Source organism: Oncorhynchus mykiss, chromosome 5 (assembly GCF_013265735.2).
Source record: "Oncorhynchus mykiss isolate Arlee chromosome 5, USDA_OmykA_1.1, whole genome shotgun sequence".
Classification (NCBI taxonomy): domain Eukaryota; kingdom Metazoa; phylum Chordata; class Actinopteri; order Salmoniformes; family Salmonidae; genus Oncorhynchus; species Oncorhynchus mykiss.
The window spans coordinates 21,199,891-21,220,786 of record NC_048569.1 but is presented as its reverse complement, the minus strand read 5'-3'; the positions used below and the strand labels follow the sequence as shown (position 1 = coordinate 21,220,786).

General features: G+C 44.3%; 1 protein-coding gene across 1 annotated transcript in view; it reads left to right on the top strand.

Annotated features, from left to right (window-relative positions):
- LOC110522821 (seizure 6-like protein) overlaps positions 1–20,896 on the top strand; it is an 88,097-nt gene that overhangs the window by 50,997 nt on the left and 16,204 nt on the right. The window contains exons 3-11 of the mRNA XM_036977028.1: positions 345–484; positions 4,952–5,147; positions 8,796–8,981; positions 9,133–9,304; positions 9,393–9,559; positions 9,691–9,885; positions 10,112–10,250; positions 10,584–10,780; positions 20,599–20,793. Coding sequence (XP_036832923.1) covers positions 345–484; positions 4,952–5,147; positions 8,796–8,981; positions 9,133–9,304; positions 9,393–9,559; positions 9,691–9,885; positions 10,112–10,250; positions 10,584–10,780; positions 20,599–20,793 — 1,587 coding nt within the window. The remainder of the gene's footprint in view (positions 1–344; positions 485–4,951; positions 5,148–8,795; positions 8,982–9,132; positions 9,305–9,392; positions 9,560–9,690; positions 9,886–10,111; positions 10,251–10,583; positions 10,781–20,598; positions 20,794–20,896) is intronic.

Sequence of the window (20,896 nt, the reverse complement as noted above, 5' to 3'; positions counted from 1 at the left end):
TACTTTATTAACCGGTTTCCATGCTTTTAAAATAACGGTTCTGTTCCAGAACAGTATAGATCACTTTCGTTCCCGGTTCTGTTTCTTGAACAATGTCCTTATTTTCTGGTTTTCAGTTCTGTTCTCTGAACCGTTCCAACCTCTGCATTAGACTAGACTAGAGCATCATCAATGTCAGAGAACACCCTGTCCTTTTACAGAAAGCAGTTGTTGATGTTGTTTACCTTTCTCTCACTGAAGACAGAGATGTGCTTATCTCACCAGCATCCTGGATTACACTGTGAAATAAATTTCTCAAATATTGTATTGTTAAGTCGATGTTTGTCCTCTCCTCTTCTCTCTAGCTGTGTCTGGCTGTATGGTGAATTTCTCCGACCCCGAGGGATACATAGACTCTTCTGACGACCCCCCCCTCCCAGATGGAACATTCCTACACTGTACATACACCGTCACTGTGTACACAGGCTATGGAGTCGAGCTACAGGTAAACAAACAAACACACATGCACTTTCACTGAGTGATGTTATATGCATAAGTTTGTATGTGAAAACTACTTATAAGATGCATACATTGTATCTGAACTCACTTCACTGGCGCTAAAGAGGGAGGCTCGACTGGTGCTAGCACATGAGCAGATCAGATACACCACTGGAACGCCGATTAAGCTGTTTATCATGTCCTAATCATTTGAAAGATTGCTCAGAAAACCAGGTGTTTTTAATTAACGTACGCTTACTTTCGATATAAAAATATAGTTTAATATCGAATTATTAGTGTGCATGCAAATGTACTCAATGACACAGACATGGACACACAGACTGCTTTGTGATTGCTGACTCTGTATTGATCTAAGGATTGTCTCTGACCCCTAGTGATGTCTGCTGGTACAGCACCCTGCCCTCCAAATCAAATCAAATTGTATTTATGACATTGGCCAAATTAAAGTGTATACTTTACAGTGAAATGCTTGCTGACAAACCTTTCCCAATGATACAGAGTAAAATATATATATATTAACTAACACAAGAGGAATAAAATAAAATGCACAAGAATACCAGATCAATGTGGAGCTACAATGCCTTGCGAAAGTATTCGGCCCCCTTGAACTTTGCAACCTTTTGCCACATTTCAGGCTTCAAACATAAAGATATAAAACTGTATTTTTTTGTGAAGAATCAACAACAAGTGGGACACAATCATGAAGTGGAACGACATTTATTGGATATTTCAAACTCTTTTAACAAACAAAAACTGAAAAATTGGGCGTGCAAAATTATTCAGCCCCTTTACTTTCAGTGCAGCAAACTCTCTCCAGAAGTTCAGTGAGGATCTCTGAATGATCCAATGTTGACCTAAATGACTAATGATGATAAATACAATCCACCTGTGTGTAATCAAGTCTCCGTATAAATGCACCTGCACTGTGATAGTCTCAGAGGTCCGTTAAAAGCGCAGAGAGCATCATGAAGAACAAGGAACACACCAGGCAGGTCCGAGATACTGTTGTGAAGAAGTTTAAAGCAGGATTTGGATACAAATAAGATTTCCCAAGCTTTAAACATCCCAAGGAGCACTGTGCAAGCTATAATATTGAAATGGAAGGAGTATCAGACCGCTGCAGACCTGGCCGTCCCTCTAAACTTTCAGCTCATACAAGGAGAAGACTGATCAGAGATGCAGCCAAGAGGCCCATGATCACTCTGGATGAACTGCAGAGATCTACAGCTGAGGTGGGAGACTCTGTCCATAGGACAACAATCAGTCGTATATTGCACACATCTGGCCTTTATGGAAGAGTGGCAAGAAGAAAGCCATTTCTTAAAGATATCCATAAAAAGTGTTGTTTAAAGTTTGCCACAAGCCACCTGGGAGACACACCAAACATGTGGAAGAAGGTGCTCTGGTCAGATATAACCAAAATTGAACTTTTTGGCAACAATGCAAAACGTTATGTTTGGCGTAAAAGCAACACAGCTGAACACACCATCCCCACTGCCAAACATGGTGGTGGCAGCATCATGGTTTGGGCCTGCTTTTCTTCAGCAGGGACAGGGAAGATGGTTAAAATTGATGGGAAGATGGATGGAGCCAAATACATGACCATTCTGGAAGAAAACCTGATGGAGACTGGGACGGAGATTTGTCTTCCAACAAGACAATGATCCAAAACATAAAGCAAAATCTACAATGGAATGGCCAAGTCAAAGTCCAGACCTGAATCCAATCGAGAATCTGTGGAAAGAACTGAAAACTGCTGTTCACAAATGCTCTCCATCCAACCTCACTGAGCTCGAGCTGTTTTGCAAGGAGGAATGGGAAAAAATGTCAGTCTCTCGATGTGCAAAACTGATAGAGACATACCCCAAGCGACTTACAGCTGTAATCGCAGCAAAAGGTGGCGCTACAAAGTATTAACTTAAGGGGGCTGAATAATTTTGCACGCCCAATTCTTCAGTTTTTGATTTGTTAAAAAAGTTTGAAATATCCAAGAAATGTCGTTCCACTTCATGATTGTGTCCCACTTGTTGTTGATTCTTCACAAAAAAATACAGTTTTATATCTTTGTTTGAAGCCTGAAATGTGGCAAAAGGTCGCAAAGTTCAAGGGGGCCGAATACTTTCACAAGGCACTGTATATACAGGGAGTACCAGATCAATGTGGAGCTATATACAGGGAGTACCAGATCAATGTGGTATACAGGGCGTACCAGATCAATGTGGAGCTATATACAGGGAGTACCAGTACCAGGTCAATGTGGAGCTATATACAGGGAGTACCAGTACCAGATCAATGTGGAGCTATATACAGGGAGTACCAGTACCAGATCAATGTGGAGCTATATACAGGGAGTACCAGTACCAGGTCAATGTGGAGCTATATACAGGGCGCACCAGTACCAGATCAATGTGGAGCTATATACAGGGAGTACCAGATCAATGTGGAGCTATAAACAGGGAATACCAGTACCAGATCAATGTGGAGCTATATACAGGGAGTACCAGTACCAGATCAATGTGGAGCTATATACAGGGAGTACCAGTACCTGATCAATGTGGAGCTATATACAGGGAGTACCCGTACCAGATCAATGTGGAGCTATATACAGGGAGTACCAGTACCAGATCAATGTGGAGCTATATACAGGGAGTACCAGTACCAGATCAATGTGGAGCTATATACAGGGAGTACCAGTACCAGATCAATGTGGAGCTATATACAGGGAGCATCAGTACCATATCAATGTGGAGCTATATACAGGGAGTACCAGTACCAGATCAATGTGGAGCTATATACAGGGAGTACCAGTACCAGATCAATGTGGAGCTATATACAGGGCGCACCAGTACCAGATCAATGTGGAGTTATATACAGGGAGTACCAGATCAATGTGGAGCTATATACAGGGAGTACCAGATCAATGTGGAGCTATATATGTATGTATGTTTGTTTGTTTGTGTTGTGTTGGTATGCGTGTGTGTGTGTGTTGTGTAGCGTTTGAATGTGTGAGAGATTTGTGTGGGAGTGACAGTGTAGTATGTGTGAGTGAGTGTGTAAATTAAGTCTAGTGAGTGTGTATATGGTGTGCATATTAAGTCTAGTGAGTGTGTATATGGTGTGTATATTAAGTCTAGTGAGTGTGCATAGGGTCAGTGCAAGATAGAGTCAGTGCAGATAGTTTGGGTACCATTAATTGACATTTAGCAGTCTGGCTATTCAACAATCCTATGGCTTGGGGGTAGAAGCTGTCTTGGAGTCTGTTGGTCCGGGACCCTGTGCTCCGGTACCGTTTGCCAGACGGCAGCAGAGTGAACAGTCTATGGCTTGGGTGGCTGGAGTCTTTGGCAATTTCTCGGGCCTTCCTCCACACAACACTGGTGCTGTTCCAGGTCCTCTTTATTGCAGTCAAGCTCTAAGAAGAGATCTCACAAGAGATGTGCAGTATCATTAACAGTATCTATAACATGGTTTCTGAGAATTCTCACTCACTGTCTGCCTCTCTGCTTTATCTCTCACTGTCTGCCTCTCCCCTTTATCTCTCACTATCTGCCTCTCCGCTTTATCGCTCACTGTCTGCCTCTCCCCTTTATCTCTCACTGTCTGCCTCTCCCCTTTATCTCTCACTGTCTGCCTCTCCCCTTGATCTCTCACTGTCTGCCTCTCCCCTTTATCTCTCACTGTCTGCCTCTCCCCTTTATCTCTCACTGTCTGCCTCTCCCCTTTATCTCTCACTGTCTGCCTCTCCGCTTTATCTCTCACTGTCTGCCTCTCCCCTTTATCTCTCACTGTCTGCCTCTCCCCTTTATCTCTCACTGTCTGCCTCTCCCCTTTATCTCTCACTGTCTGCCTCTCCCCTTTATCTCTCACTATCTGCCTCTCCCCTTTATCTCTCACTGTCTGCCTCTCCCCTTTATCTCTCACTGTCTGCCTCTCCGCTTTATCTCGCACTGTCTGCCTCTCCCCTTTATCTCTCACTGTCTGCCTCTCCCCTTTATCTCTCACTGTCTGCCTCTCCCCTTTATCTCTCACTGTCTGCCTCTCCCCTTTATCTCGCACTGTCTGCCTCTCCCCTTTATCTCGCACTGTCTGCCTCTCCCCTTTATCTCTCACTGTCTGCCTCTCCCCTTTATCTCACACTGTCTGCCTCTCCCCTTTATCTCTCACTGTCTGCCTCTCCCCTTTATCTCTCACTGTCTGCCTCTCCCCTTTATCTCACACTGTCTGCCTCTCCCCTTTATCTCTCACTGTCTGCCTCTCCCCTTTATCTCTCACTGTCTGCCTCTCGCCTTTATCTCTCACTGTCTGCCTCTCCCCTTTATCTCTCACTGTCTGCCTCTCCCCTGTATCTCTCACTGTCTGCCTCTCCCCTTTATCTCTCACTGTCTGCCTCTCTCTCCTTCCTCTCAACTTCGCTCTTCTCTCAATATCTCTCTTCTCTCTCTCTCTCTCTTAGGTGAAGAGTGTGAATCTGTCAGAGGGAGAGCAGCTGTCAATCAGAGGGGTGGATGAGGGCGGGGCCTTGCTGGTTCTGGCCAATCACACACTGCTGGTGGAGGGTCAGGTGATCCGAAGTCCGACCAATACCATCTCAGTATACTACCGCTCCTCGCCTGAGGGGAGCATAGGCATGTTCCAGCTACACTACCAAAGTGAGCACACACACACAATCACACACACAGTCGCGCACACACAGTCACACACAAAATTGTTAATATTTTCAATTCAAAGCCTTCATTAGGTCCTAACTACTAAGGGGTTGTTGATTCTCTGTCTACCTGATCTATTAATGGCCTAACCACTTAATCTTGTTTTGTAATCAATTAGCACTGTGATTGGATGTCGTATCAATTAACTGATTAGCTGTGATTAATTGGTTTTCATCTCATTATGCAGCTGTGTGTGTGTGTGTGTGTGTGTGTGTGTGTGTGTGTGTGTGTGTGTGTGTGTGTGTGTGTGTGTGTGTGTGTGTGTGTGTCACCTGTAATGTCTTCCTCTGTCATCTCACACTGGTGTACTGTCTGTGTCAGTTCAGATAGGACAGGAATGGATAGATGGAGTTAACATCGCAAACTACTTGCCTTTCACCTGGCCTGTCCTCTCCTCTCTCTGTTATTCTGGCCTATCCAGTCATATATCCATTAGTCTGGCCTGTCCAGTCATATATCCATTAGTCTGGCCTGTCCAGTCATATATCCATTAGTCTGGCCTGTCCAGTCATATATCCATTAGTCTGGCCTGTCCAGGGTAGCCTAGTGGTTAGAGCGTTGGACTAGTAACCGGAAGGTTGCGAGTTCAAACCCCCGAGCTGACAAGGTACAAATCTGTCGTTCTGCCCCTGAACAGGCAGTTAACCCACTGTTCCCAGGCCGTCATTGAAAATAAGAATTTGTTCTTAACTGACTTGCCTGGTTAAATAAAGGTAAAATAAAAAAATAAAAAAATATATCCATGAGTCTGGCCTATTCAGTTTTTTTTTAATTGAGTCATTTAGCAGGCGCTCTTATCCAAAGCAATTTACAGTTAGTGCATTCATTGTAAAAATAGATAGGTAGGACAACCACATATCACAGGTATAGAAAGTACATGCAGTAGAGTCCGAGCTTGAAGGTGTGTGTGGGGGGGATGGGGGTTCAGGTTTTTATTTTATTTTATTTTATTTGGGGGTGTGGGGGGGGGGGGGGGGGTGTCGAGGGGAGGCGGAGGATTATTTAAGATACTGTTTCAGATGTTTTCGGAAAATGGGCAGGGGCTCTACTATCCTAGCTTCAGGGGTAAGCTGATTCCACCATTGGGATGCCAGGACTGAGAAGACAGCCTCTGGGCTGAGCGGGAGATGCCCACCCGTAGTGGTGGGTGGGTTAAGAGACCTGAGATGGCAGAACGGAGTGCTCGGGTTGCAAGGTTTGAGCATAGCCTGAAGGTAGGGAGGGGCAGTTCCTCTTGCTGTGACATAGGTAAGCACCATGGTCTTGTAGTGGATGTGAGCGGGGTGACATGAGAGAACTTGGGAAGGTTGAAAACCAGGCGGGCTGCAGCGTTCTGGATAAGTTGCAGGGGTTTGATGGCACAAGAGGGGAACCCAGCCAATAGCGAGTTGCAGTAGTCCAGACAGGAGAGGACAAGAGCCTGGATTAGGACCTGCGCCGCTTCCTGTGTGAGGTAAGGGTGTACGCTAAGGATGTTGTAGAGCATGAACCTGCAGCAGTGGGTCACTGCTTTGATGTTTGCAGAGAACGACAGGTGTTGTTCAGGGTCACACCAAGGTTCTTTGTACTCTGGGAGGGTGACAATGTGGAGTTGTCAACCGTGATAGAGAGGTCTTTGAGCGGGCAGGCCTTCCCAGGGAGGAAGAGTAGCTCCTTCTTGTTGAGCTTGAGGTGGTGGGCCAACATACAAGTTGAGATATCTGCCAGGCACGCAGAAGATGCATGTCGCCACCTGGGTGTCAGAAGGGGGGAAGGAGAAAGTAGTTATCTATATTATCTGCATAGCAATGATAGGAGTGACCATGTGAGGATATGACAGAGCCTAGTAACTTGGTGTTTAGAGAGACGAGGAGAGATTCTAGAACCGAGCCCTGGGGGACACCAGTAGTGAGAAAATGTGGTGCAGACACAGATCCTTTCCACGTCACCTGGTAGGAGCAGCCTGCCATGTAGGATGCAGTCCAAGATTGCCCAGCCCTGAGAGGCTGGAGAGGAGGCAGAGCCTTAGACGCCCAGCCCTGAGAGACAGGAGAAGAGGCAGAGCCTGAGACGCCCAGCCCTGAGAGGCTGGAGAGGAGGCAGAGCCTGAGACGCCCAGCCCTGAGAGGCTGGAGAGGAGGCAGAGCCTGAGACGCCCAGCCCTGAGAGACAGGAGAAGAGGCAGAGTCTGAGACGCCCAGCCCTGAGAGGCTGGAGAGGAGGCAGAGCCTGAGACGCCCAGCCCTGAGAGGTTGGAAAGGAGGCAGAGCCTGAGACGCCCAGCCCTGAGAGGCAGGAGAGGAGGCAGAGCATGAGACGCCCAGCCCTGAGAGGCTGGAGAGGAAGCAGAGTCTGAGACGCCCTTCCCTGAGAGGCAGGAGAGGAGGCAGAGCCTGAGACGCCCAGCCCTGAGAGGCTGGAGAGGAAGATCTGATGGTTCATGCTGTCGAAGGCAGGACGATGAGGAGAGAAGTCAGCTTTGGCAGTGAGAAGAGCCTCCGTGACCAGAGAAAAGCAGTCCCGGTTGAGTGACCTGTCTTGAAGCCTGACTGGTTAGGGTTAAGAAGATCGTTCTGAGAGAGATAATGATATCAGAGATATAAGTTGATCAGAGACAGCACCCGCGAGTGTTTTGGAAAGAAAAGAAAGAAGGGATAATAGTCTATAGTTTTTGACTTCAGATTAGTCGAGTGTTGGTTTCTTGAGGAGGGGAGCGACTCGGGACATTTTGAAGTCAGAGGTGATGCAGCCAGTGGTCAGTTAGGAGTCGATGAGGGATGGGAAAATGTCTCCAGCGATGGTCTGGAGAAGGGAGGAGGGGATGGGGTCAAATGGGCAGGCAGGTTGTTGAGCGGCCAGACCTCACTAGTCACAGGATTTCATCTGGAGAGAGAGGGGAGAAAGAGGCATATGGGAGTTCTTTGTGAGTGAGACCAGTGGACTCAATAGGCTGAGTAAATAAGTAGCGGATGTCGTGAACTTTTTTCAAAGTAGTTGACAAAGTCGTCCACAGAGAGGGAGGGTTGGAGGATTAAGGAGGGAGGGGAAGGTGTAAAAAAGTTTCCTATGATTAGAGGCTGAAGCTTGATATTTAGAGTGGTAGAAAGTGGATTTAGTAGCAGATACAGAGGAAGAGAAGGCAGAGAGGAGGGAGTGAAAGGATGATAGGTCCTCCTGAAGTTTAGTTTTCCTCCATTTTCGCTCAGCTGCCCGCAGCCCTGTTCTGTAAGCTCACAATGAGTCACTCCGCCACGGAGCAGGACAGGAGGGCCAAGCCGGCTGGGAGGAAAGAGGACAATGCGAGTCATAGGATGCTGTAAGGGAGGAGAGTAGGGTCGACGAGGCAGAATCAGGAGACAGGAGGGAGAAGGATTTAGCAGAAGGGAGAGGTGATATGATAGAAGAGGAGAGAGTAGTAGTCATCTCAGATCAAATTAGACCAGGAAGCCAACTATTGAATAGATTAGCATAAAATAGACTAAGGTGAAAATAAGATAAGCGCTTTGAGATAAACGCATAGAGAATGGAAATCTCTCTCTCTCGCTCTTCTCTCTTATTTTACCTTCTATCTTTCACACTATCCCCTTCTCCCTCCCCCTCTCCCCCTGGCAGTATTCCGTCTGAGCTGTGCCCTGCCGAGGAGGCCTCACTTTGGGGAGGTGTCCGTGCTGGACTTGCTGCCAGGGGGCACTGCCCGCTTCCACTGCCAAATGGGCTACCACCTGCAGGGGGCAGTGGCACTCACCTGTCTCAACACATCTCTGCCTGTCTGGAGTAGCAAGGAGCCAAGCTGTAGAGGTAGGGAGGAGAGGGAGACACACGCACGCACAGGAACACACACACCCACATCTCAATGCTTTGCTGCAGCCTGGAGCAACAACTTGCCCAGCTGCAGAGCTGGGGAGACACATCAACCCTAATCATCACCATCACACCTGTTCCTCCATAGCGCTGTGTGGAGGGTCAGTGAAAAATGCTACAGTAGGGAGAATCTTGTCCCCCTCTCCCCGCCTGGGTCCCACTGCCACCCATGACCGCTCCTGCTCCTGGTCCCTGGAGGCCCCCACTGCACAGAGACTACACCTGCACCTGGAGAGACTGGCCCTCGAACCCACTGACAGGTGAGAGAGAGAAAGAGAGCGAGAGAGAGAGAGAGAGAGAGAGCGAGTTGTGAGTTGTGCTATAATGCATTTACATTTCTCCCCCCAGACTTGTGTTATGGAGCGGTCTGGATGCTGGGTCTGTGGTGCTGTTTGACTCTGGGCGGGGTGGTCCAATACCATTTGAAGGGGTGATCAGTGAGGGTCCAGCAGTCAGGGTTCAGTTCATCACAGACCAACCTAACCACAATACAGGCTTCAACATCCGTTATGAGGGTAAAAGCACACACACATACACACACATGTATAAACACAGTATTTCATAACCTTCATAACCTTTCTGTCTAACCTCAGCTCTCTCATCCTCCTGTCCTCCCCCTCTCCTTTTCTTTCCTCCCCCTCTGCAGCTTTTGAGCGTGGGCACTGTTATGAGCCCTACCTGCAGAATGGTAACTTCAGCACCACTGACCAGGTTTATGGGGTTGGAGCTGTGGTGCAGTTCAGCTGTGATCCTGGTCACTCTCTGGAGCAGGGGCCGCCCGTCATAGAGTGTATCAATGCCAGAGACCCCTACTGGAACGACACGGAACCACTCTGCAAAGGTGTGTGTGGGAGGGAGATCGGAGTGTGTGTCTGTGTGGTTGTGCGCACCCGTGTGTGTGTGTGTGTTGAGAGAGTTCTGATATCACAGTGTTACTGAGACACTGTTTAATTGGGATAACTCATCACTCTCCCCCTTCTTTCTCCCCTCCCCCCTTCCTCCCTCACCCTCTCCTCACCTTTTCTCTCTCCCCTCCGCTCTCTCCCTTTCCCCTTCTCCATCTCCAGCTCTGTGTGGGGGGGAGCTGGCAGGTCCAGTGGGTGTTATCCTGTCTCCTAACTGGCCAGAGTGGTATGGAGAGGGAGAGGACTGCAGCTGGAGGATACATGTAGAGGAGGACAAGCGCGTGCTGCTCAACGTACAGCTGTGAGTGATATACACACACTCACACACAAATATACAGACAGACGCGCACACACACACACACACACACCAACCACCTGTCAGAATAATGATGGTAAGAGGTTGTTACACTAGCCAGATGTTACTCATTAGCCAGCCTCTGAGGTCATCAGCTCCCAGCATTCCATTTGATTAATCCAGCCTGTAGACTCTTACGCCATTACCTCACACTGAGTCAGCCACATAGAGCTGATACCATATGCACTCATATAATTTACTCTGGGACAAAAAAACATTTAGAACATCTGTCAGAATTGGTAAGTGATTCAACAACACTCTCTCTCTCTCTCTCTCCAGTTTGAACCTAAGTGACAGTGACATGTTGACCATCATGGATGGTGATGAGGTCACCCCCCATATTCTGGGCCAGTACGTGGGTGGGGCTGGGCCCTTCAAGATACAGTCCACAACCCCTGACCTCACCGTGACCTTCCACTCCGACCCTGCCGGCCTTGTCTTCGGCAAGGGAGAGGGCTTCATCATCAACTACATGGGTAAGAGGCGATGATGGAGAGGGAAGGGAGGGAAGGAAGTAAAGAAAGAAAGGAGAAAGTGAGGGACAAGATTCATTTACGAGAGATGGTAGCCAATATTGGAAGTATAGCTGAATGGGATATAGCCTATTTTGCAGCCGAGTTGAAACAGAGTCAGAGAGTGAAAAAGGGACAGAGAGAGATGAAGAGGAGGATGAGGAAATGAAAGAGCAGTGTAATGTCCCAGACTCTCTTTTTCTGTCTCGTCTACCCTTCTCTCTTCCTTCACTTTGTTCTCTCTCTCTCTCTCTCTCTCTTTCTTTATTTCTCTCTCTCTCTCTCTCTCTCTCTCTCTCTCTCTCTCTCTTTCTCTCTCTCTTTCTCTCTTTCTTTCTCTCTCTCTCTCTCTCTTTCTTTCTCTCTCTTTCTTTCAAATTCAAATTCAAGCTGCTTTATTGGCATGAAAAACATTGTGTCAATATTGCCAAAGCAACAATGTATACAATATACATTGTAACAAAATTATAAATGATAGCAAATAATAATATAAAATGGTAGTAAATAATAATACAAAATTAAATACAAAAATAATAACAATAAAATGGTAACAGTCTACAGTAAACATTAATAATTATAGTAATAACAATAATAGTAATAATAAGTAAGTTACTGTTTACTATGCAGATGTTATTATTCAGTGTCCCTCAGGCTATGGCAGGAAAATACATATTTGGCTGCAAGAGGAGCCATTGCTCCTTCGCCCATGAGTAATCTTAATTTTTCCTCTGGGTTCAATTTGTAAAAATGTGGAATATATGTAGTCATTTCTGTGAATAATGAATCTCTTTGTGAGGCATATTTATCACAGTAAAGGAGAAAGTGCATCTCTGTCTCTACCTCCCCTGTCATGCAGTGACCACATACACGCTCCTCTTTGGGTAGCCATGTCTTTTTATGTCTGCCGGTTTCTATTGTCAATCGGTGGTCACTCAGCCTGTACTTGGTAAGGATCTGTCTCTGCTTCATATCTCTGACAGAGTAGAGATAATCAGCCAATTCATATTCTCTGTTTAGGGTCAGATAGCAATTTAGTCGGCTTTGGGATTTTGTTTCGTTTTTCCAGTATTGTAAATATGATTCCTTTGATTGGTTCATGATTTTGCTTATTGGAATTCTTTCTTTTGAAGCAGTGCTGGTGTCAGCTTGGTTGGTGAGGTCCAACACCAGCTGACTGAGAGGGCTCGTTTCTGGGCTCAGCTCTTGGGTTTGAAGTGCTTTAAATTGCAGACTCGAATTTGGACTTGAATTTAGATGTAGCCAACATTTTAATGATCTTTTCTGTATTTTCATTATTACTGGAAAGCGGCCCAATTCTGCCCTACATGCATTAGTTGGTGTATTTCTCTGGACTTGTAGGATTTTCCGACAGAATTCTGCATGTAGGGCTTCAATTGGATGTTTGTCCCACATTTTAAAATCCAGTTTATTGAGTGGCCCCCAAACCTCACTTCCATAAAGTGCTATTGGTAGGATTACACTGTCAAATATTTTAGTCCAAATTCTAATTGGGATGTTGATTTTGAATAATTTCATTTTTATTGCATACATTGCTCTGCTGGCTTTTTCTTTGAGTGCCTTCACTCCCATATTAAAGTTTCCCGATGCAGATATGGTCAGACCAAGGTAGGTGTAATTTTTTGTGTGTTCAATTAAGGTGTTGTTCAGGGTGAATTTACATTTGTGTTTCTGACACCTGGGTTTTTTTTGGAAAATCATGATTTTAGTTTTTTGGAAATTTACTGCCAGGGCCCAATTATGGCAATATTGCTCCAGAATATTAATGTTTTGTTGAAGACCTTCTTTGGTTGTTGATAGAAGTACCAAGTCATCAGCATATAGCAGGTATTTCACCTCTGTGTCAAATAGTGTGAGTCCTGGGGCTGGAGATTGGTCCAACATGTCTGCTAATTCATTGATATAAATGTTGAAAAGATTTGGACTCAAATTGCAGCCTTGTCTCACACCTCGACATTGTGAAAAAAATTCTGTTCTTTGGTTTTTGATTTTTATTGCACACTTGTTTTCTGTGTACATACATTTTATTAAGTCATACACCTTACCACCAAGTCCACTTTGTAGAATTTTGTAGAATAGCCCTTCGTGCCAAATCGAATCAAATGATTTTTTAAAGTCAATAAAGCAAGCAAAGATTTTGCCCTCTTTTTTTTGGTGGACGTGTTTATTAATTAGTGTGTGTAAGGTGGTCAGTAGTGCGATGGTTAGGAAGAAAGCCAATTTTACATTTACTTATTACATTTTTTTCTTGAAGAAAGGTTTGAATTCTTGAATTCAAAATGCTACAGAAAATCTTTCCCAAGTTACTGTTTACGCAAATTCCCCTGTAATTATTGGGGTCTGATTTGTCTCCATTTTTGTGGATAGGGGAGATGAGCCCCTGGTTCCAGACATCAGGGAAGCAGCCAGAAGTTAACACCATGTTGAACAATTTAAGCACAGCATTTTGCAACTCAGGTGTGCTGTTTTTCAGCATTTCATTTCTGATGTTGTCTACACCACAAGCCTTCTTTGATTTAATAGATTTTAGCTTTTCATTTAGTTCTTGTTGTGTTATTGGGTAATCTAATGGATTTTGGTTGTTTTTAATGACTGATTCAAGGATGTTCAATGTTTCTTTAATTTCTAATTGGTTCTGTTGTAAGTCTTTTTGTGGGATGTTTTTGTATAGATTATCAAAATAAGTTTTCCAAATTCCTACATCTTGTATGGCTAATTCTTGTGGCTTTGTTGTGCTTAAATTGTTCCACATGTCCCAGAACTGATTTTGGTCAATTGCGTTTTCAATTTCATAAAGTGTCTTGTTGGTATAATTCAATTTCTTGCATTTCAGTGTTTGTTTATACTGTTTCAGAGTTTCAAAGTATTCATATCGTAGCTCTGGGTTGTTTTGCTGCTTATGTTTTTTGTTTGACATTTGTCTTAGGTGTTTTCTAATTGTTTTACATTCATTATCAAACCATTTGTCAGAAACATTTTGATTTTTGCTTCTGATGTTGCATTGCTTTGGTTTTCTCAAATTTGCTTTTGATGCTGCTTTTTGGAATATGCAGTTGATGTTTTGGGTAGCTGAATTGACACCATCTTTATTGTTTTGGTACTGTGAGTTATTGAAAAACTGTATAGAGTTCATCATTTCATTTGAGTTCAATGTTTCAATGAATGTCTCTGCACTGTTTGGAGCCCATCTGTACGATTGGTTTATGTTGTAGAGTTTATTGGGCTGTTTTTTTGAATTAATATTGCCGGTTAATTTCTTCAGAAACACGTTGATCTGACTGTGATCTGACAATGGTGTCTGTGGTCTGACAGTGAATGCACTAATGGAGGAGGGGTCAATGTCAGTGATGGCATAATCGACTACACTTGTCCCAAGAGCTGAGCAGTAAGTAAACTGACCTAAAGAGTCCCCTCTGATTCTACCATGAAGCATGTACAGGCCTAAGGCTCGACAGAGATGTACTAACTCTTTTCCATTTTTGTTCAGTATTTGGTCAGGACTGTTTCTATTATTTATAATAGGGCTACTGTACAAGGAGGGGTGTCCAAATATGTGGTGGTTACCTCCCGCATCAGTGTAGTCAGGCTCAGAACCTGTTCTTGCATTGAAATCTCCACAAAGAAGCACTTTACCTTGCGCCTGAAATGTAATGATTTCTGTCTGGAGATTGTCAAAAAACTGATCATCATAATATGATGAATCTGAAGGAGGAGCATAAGCTGCACATATGTATACATCATTGTCACTATAGATTGTGCCTTTGTTCAGTTTTAGCCAAATGTGAGTGGTACCTTTTTTCATTTCAATCAGTGCTAAGTCCTGCTTATGCCAAATGATGATTCCATTTCTTGTTGTTTTATAACCAAAATGTGAAGAGTATAGGCCCTGGATATTCCAAGAGCTGATAGTTAATGATCTCATTTATAATAAGGGATATTCACTGGTTTGAGTAAAGTACATCGAAAAAAAAAAGGAAAAAAAAATACTATATATACATACATACATACATACATACATACATACAGTGCCTTGTGAAAGTATTCGGCACACTTGAACTTTGCGACCTTTTGCCACATTTCAGGCTTCAAACATAAAGATATAAAACTGTATTTTTTTGTGAAGAATCAACAACAAGTGGGACACAATCATGAAGTGGAACAACATTTATTGGATATTTCAAACTTTTTTAACAAATCAAAAACTGAAAAATTGGGCGTGAAAAATTATTCAGCCCCTTTATTTTCAGTGCAGCAAACTCTCTCCAGAAGTTCAGTGAGGATCTCTGAATGATCCAATGTTGACCTAAATGACTAATGATGATAAATACAATCCACCTGTGTGTAATCAAGTCTCCGTATAAATGCACCTGCACTGTGATAGTCTCAGAGGTCCGTTAAAAGCGCAGAGAGCATCATGAAGAATAAGGAACACACCAGGCAGGTCCGAGATACTGTTGTGAAGAAGTTTAAAGCCTGATTTGGATACAAAAAGATTTTCCAAGCTTTAAACATCCCAAGGAGCACTGTGCAAGCGATAATATTGAAATGGAAGGAGTATCAGACCACTGCAAATCTACCAAGACCTGGCCGTCCCTCTAAACTTTCAGCTCATACAAGGAGAAGACTGATCAGAGATGCAGCCAAGAGGCCCATGATCACTCTGGATGAACTGCAGAGATCTACAGCTGAGGTGGGAGACTCTGTCCATAGGACAACAATCAGTCGTATATTGCACAAACCTGGCCTTTATGGAAGAGTGGCAAGAAGAAAGCCATTTCTTAAAGATATCCATAAAAAGTGTTGTTTAAAGTTTGCCACAAGCCACCTGCGAGACACACCAAACATGTGGAAGAAGGTGCTCTGGTCAGATGAAACCAAAATTGAACTTTTTGGCAACAATGCAAAACGTTATGTTTGGCGTAAAAGCAACACAGCTGAACACACCATCCCCACTGTCAAACATGGTGGTGGCAGCATCATGGTTTGGGCCTGCTTTTCTTCAGCAGGGACAGGGAAGATGGTTAAAATTGATGGGAAGATGGATGGAGCCAAATACAGGACCATTCTGGAAGGAGTCTGCAAAAGACCTGAGACTGGGACGGAGATTTGTCTTCCAACAAGACAATGATCCAAAACATAAAGCAAAATCTACAATGGAATGGTTCAAAAATAAACATATCCAGGTGTTAGAATGGCCAAGTTAAAGTCCAGACCTGAATCCAATCGAGAATCTGTGGAAAGAACTGAAAACTGTTGTTCACAAATGCTCTCCATCCAACCTCACTGAGCTCGAGCTGTTTTGCAAGGAGGAATGGGAAAAAATGTCAGTCTCTCGATGTGCAAAACTGATAGAGACATACCCCAAGCGACTTACAGCTGTAATCGCAGCAAAAGGTGGCGCTACAAAGTATTAACTTAAGGGGGCTGAATAATTTTGCACGCCCAATTTTTCAGTTTTTGATTTGTTAAAAAAGTTTGAAATATCCAATAAATGTCGTTCCACTTCATGATTGTGTCCCACTTGTTGTTGATTCTTCACAAAAAAATACAGTTTTATATCTTTATGTTTGAAGCCTGAAATGTGGCAAAAGGTCGCAAAGTTCAAGGGGGCAGAATACTTTCGCAAGGCACTGTATATACTTATATATATATATATATATATATACACATACATACACACATATTCATACACACATACATACACACATATACATACACACACACACACACACACACACACACACACACACACACACACACACACACACACACACACACACACACACACACACACACATACATACAATATACATACACACACATACACATACATATATATATATATATATACACATACATATATACACATATACATATATATATATACACATACATGCACATACACATATACACACATACATACACACACACGCGCACACACACACACACACACCATTACATATAATAATTATTATAATACCGGTGTCAATACATTTAAGAATGTTTGTAAACAAATTAATAAGAATGGAATAAGATTGCACATAAAATAAGTACAATGCAATCTGCAACCCTGTGTGTTTGTGTGTGTGTGTGTGTGTGTGCCCGTGTGTGAATTAAAGGGACTGTCTAGCTCAGTAGTCTGCATATTAGTTGCAGTAGTTGGCGCACCTCTCCTATCTCTGATTGTTCTAGGGGTCTTCTGCCAGAGGTTACCTCAGCATATGTAGGCTGACGATCTGACTGATACATGGTGTGGACTGCATCATGTGGTCTACTTCCCTGAAGGGCAGTGTTCTAACCGACCCTGGAGTAGTGGTCAGAGCTGTTTTGTGATGGGTCTGGTCTGGTAGAGCTGTGTTGTGATGGGCCAGGTCTAGTAGAGCTGTGTTGTGATGGGCCAGGTCTAGTAGAGCTGTGTTGTGATGGGCCGGGTCTAGTAGAGCTGTGTTGTGATGGGCCGGGTCTAGTAGAGCTGTGTTGTGATGGGCCGGGTCTAGTAGAGCTGTGTTGTGATGGGCCAGGTCTAGTAGAGCTGTGTTGTGATGGGACGGGTCTAGTTGTGCTGTCCTGAGGCGGGTCTGGTCTGGTAAATATGTGCTGTGTTGGGCCTGGTCTAGTAGTGCTGTGCTGTAATAAGCCATGTCTGGCTCTTTTCTCCTCGGGATGGTGGAGGTACTGTTGTTTCAGAAGGTGGGGCGGGGGACCTCTGTAGCTGGGGTGATGGGTGTGTGGGTCCCTGCCAAGTGTTGCATCTTTTAAGTCCTTGGCAAAGGTTCTGATACTGTCCTGATCAAGATGTATATTATCATATAAGTGTTGACATGTCAGAGTGGGGTGGTGAGCCGTTCTGACGTTGAGCAGTGAGGCACAGTCCACAGTGATCTGTTGATTTATTTTGTCGATCAACTTTCCTGGGAAGTCTTTTCTTGGTAGGACTGTGGACACAACTATATTGGTTGTTGGGAACATAGCCTGTGCCCGTTCTGCCACTCTTCTCACTGCCCCAGATACATTTTCACCTTTGGCATGAAGGTCGTTTGTGCCAGTGTGGATGATGATGTTGTCAGGGGTGTCAATCCTGTTCTGACTGAGTAGCTGCATTGCACTCTCAGTTGTAGGACACCAGAACTTATACACCTGGTGTCTAGGGAATAATCTTTCCTGGACTAAGAACTTCCCATTTGAATCAATTAGGATTGCAGTTGTGGGTGATTGTCTGGGTGGAGCAGACTGGGAGGCTGGTATTCTGACCTGGGCTGGAGCAAACTGGGAGGCTGGTAGGTTGACCTGGGCTGGAGCAGACTGGGAGGCTGGTATTCCGACCTGGGCTGGAGCAGACTGGGAGGCTGGTAGGTTGACCTGGGCTGGAGCAGACTGAGAGGCTGGTAGGTTGACCTGGGCTGGAGCAGACTGAGAGGCTGGTAGGTTGACCTGGGCTGGAGCAGACTGAGAGGCTGGTAGGTTGACCTGGGCTGGAGCAGACTGAGAGGCTGGTAGGTTGACCTGGGCTGGAGCAGACTGATAGGCTGGTGCAGTGTCATCAGGCTGTGTGGTGGAGGCCATGCTGGTCTCAGGTTCTGCTTGTGTTGTACCAAGCTGGTGGACATGTTCTCTAGATGCAGAGGACACAATGACTCTCTGCTGGTTGAGGGTGTCAATGTATCTCTCTTTTTGTTCGAGCTCCTTTCTTGTTGTGCTCAGATGGTCTCTGAGGTCATCATTTGTCTGACTCAGCTTGTCCATTCTGCTTTCTAATTTAGCAATACATGCTCTGCTCTCCTCCCTGAACTGTTTCATCTCTTCTTTTAGTTTCTGGACAGTGTACTCCTCTTGAAGCTTGTTCTCTCTGAGTTCTATGACCTCTGCTTCGACTAGAGAGAGGGTGTTGTGGAAACGTTGCATAGCAGGTGTTCTTATTGAAATTGACATGTCCTTGACTCTGTCTGCTGCAGGTGAGGTAGGTAAAGGGACATTGAGGGCTTCCTGCTGGGTCACAGAGACCATTGGGGTCTGCTTTTCTCCATCTCCCTCCTTTACTTTTTCCTCAGTTTCTGAGATGATGTCAGCGTCTGCTTTTAGGGTAGCAAACCTATTCTCAAAAGCCTGGAGGCTTGAATTATTGCCTTGTATCAATACAGTTCCATTATTATATAAGTTTACTGTTTGATATGTGTTGCTCTGGTCAGCTTCTTCAAAAATGCTGATCTGACATCCTTGGCTGATGCCTCTCTTTTTTGAGAAAGGGAAATGGTTGCAAATAACCTTTTTCCATATGTTCCCTCGATTGGTATTAAAGATTAAATTTGCTCTTGTTTTGTAACTGGTAAGATCTGCAAACAGGCATTCATGGTTCTGTCCCATCAACAAACCTTTGAAACTTTTCTTAGCTTTCTCTGTTTGGATGTCTGGTGGGTAAACAATTTCCATAGCAACGCTGGTGATGTTGGCTACAATGTTGCAATAGAAGTGCTGTTTCTTGTATTATGGTCTCTTGTTTCTTCAGAGGACTGTTTCACTTTCTTGTCCTGTTTTCTTTTCCTTTTTCTTCTGTCCTTATGTTGTCCTTATTTTGTCTTCCTTTCTTCTGTCAACTAGATCTTTTTTTGTTATTCTTTGTAAGCTAGCTAGCTTCTTCCAGGAGAGTCCCTAGCAACTGCTTAGCAACAGGTAAACAATTCAGCTGGCAATTCAGCTAGCTAAGATAACTGTACAATTTTATGAAAAATAGTTACTTTTTCAAAAGCCTGTCTTTTTGGTTTGTTGTTTGTTTTGTCTTCTATTGAGTCTTGCAGTTGTCTTTTGATTTTTTCGATGTACTTCACTCTAAAAAAACATTTAAATCTCAATATATACAGGAGCTCATTTTTCAGCAGCTGCTCAATTTGGAACTCCGGAACTCTCTCTCTTTCTTTCTCTCTCTTTCTCTCTCTCTCTCTCTTTATTTCTCTCTTTCTCTCTCTCTTTCTCTCTTTCTCTCTCTCTTTCTCTCTTTCTCTCTCTCTCTTTCTCTTTCTCTCTCTTTCTCTCTCTCTCCTTATTCAATCACATTCTATTTGTCTCACCATCCTTTACAGATACACACACACACACAATTACTTGGAATGCACTTCTCGTTCACAGAAGGAAACAAAAACATAAAATCACATTATGCATATAAATTATGCACGCTCAGTCATTCTACATGTACACTTTACACATCCGTACACACACACACACATAAATGTTTGTTTTACTAACAATTGATTCCCATTCAAAATCCTATTTTCCTTAACCAAAACCCAAGACCCTAATTCTAACCCTAAACCTAACCCCTAAGCTCAAAATGCCGTTTTTCCTTGTGGAGACCCGGCAAAATGTTCCTTGTTTTACTCTCCTTGTGAGGACCAAAATCACTTCTTTCCCCAGTGAGAAAATCAGAAAGACATCCTTACTTCTCCTTTGTTATTTTGTGTGTGTGTGTATGTGTATGTCCGTGTGTGTGTGTCCGTGTGCAGTGTTTGTGTGAAGGCACAGTAGAGGATAGCTAGCTAGATAAATGAGAAAGCCAGTCAATATAAATTAATAATTGAACCAAGAACCCTGACTTGCTCATCCCAGTGGACCAGTTACACAGAAACGCACTGGAATACTGTATACACACACAAACATACACACACACACGCACTGCACTCGGACTCACACACAAACAAAATACATTTTATATAAATTACTAGAAGCGTTTATAAATGAAAGTTCCATGTGTCTGTGTGTCTCCATGGTAACAGAGGTGTCCCGTAACGACTCGTGCCCGGACCTCCCGGAGATCCAGAATGGCTGGAAGACCACGTCCCATACTGCCCTGGTGCGGGGTGCTCGCATCACCTACCAGTGTGACCCCGGCTATGACCTGGTTGGACGAGAGACTCTGACCTGTCAGCTAGATCTCACCTGGAGCACACAGCCCCCCTTTTGCGAGAAGAGTGAGTTAACGAGAGGGGATTGGGGGAGGCTGTGTGTGTGTGTGTGTGTGTGTGTGTGTGTGTGTGTGTGTGTGTGTGTACGCGCGCATGTTAGAGCTGGGCA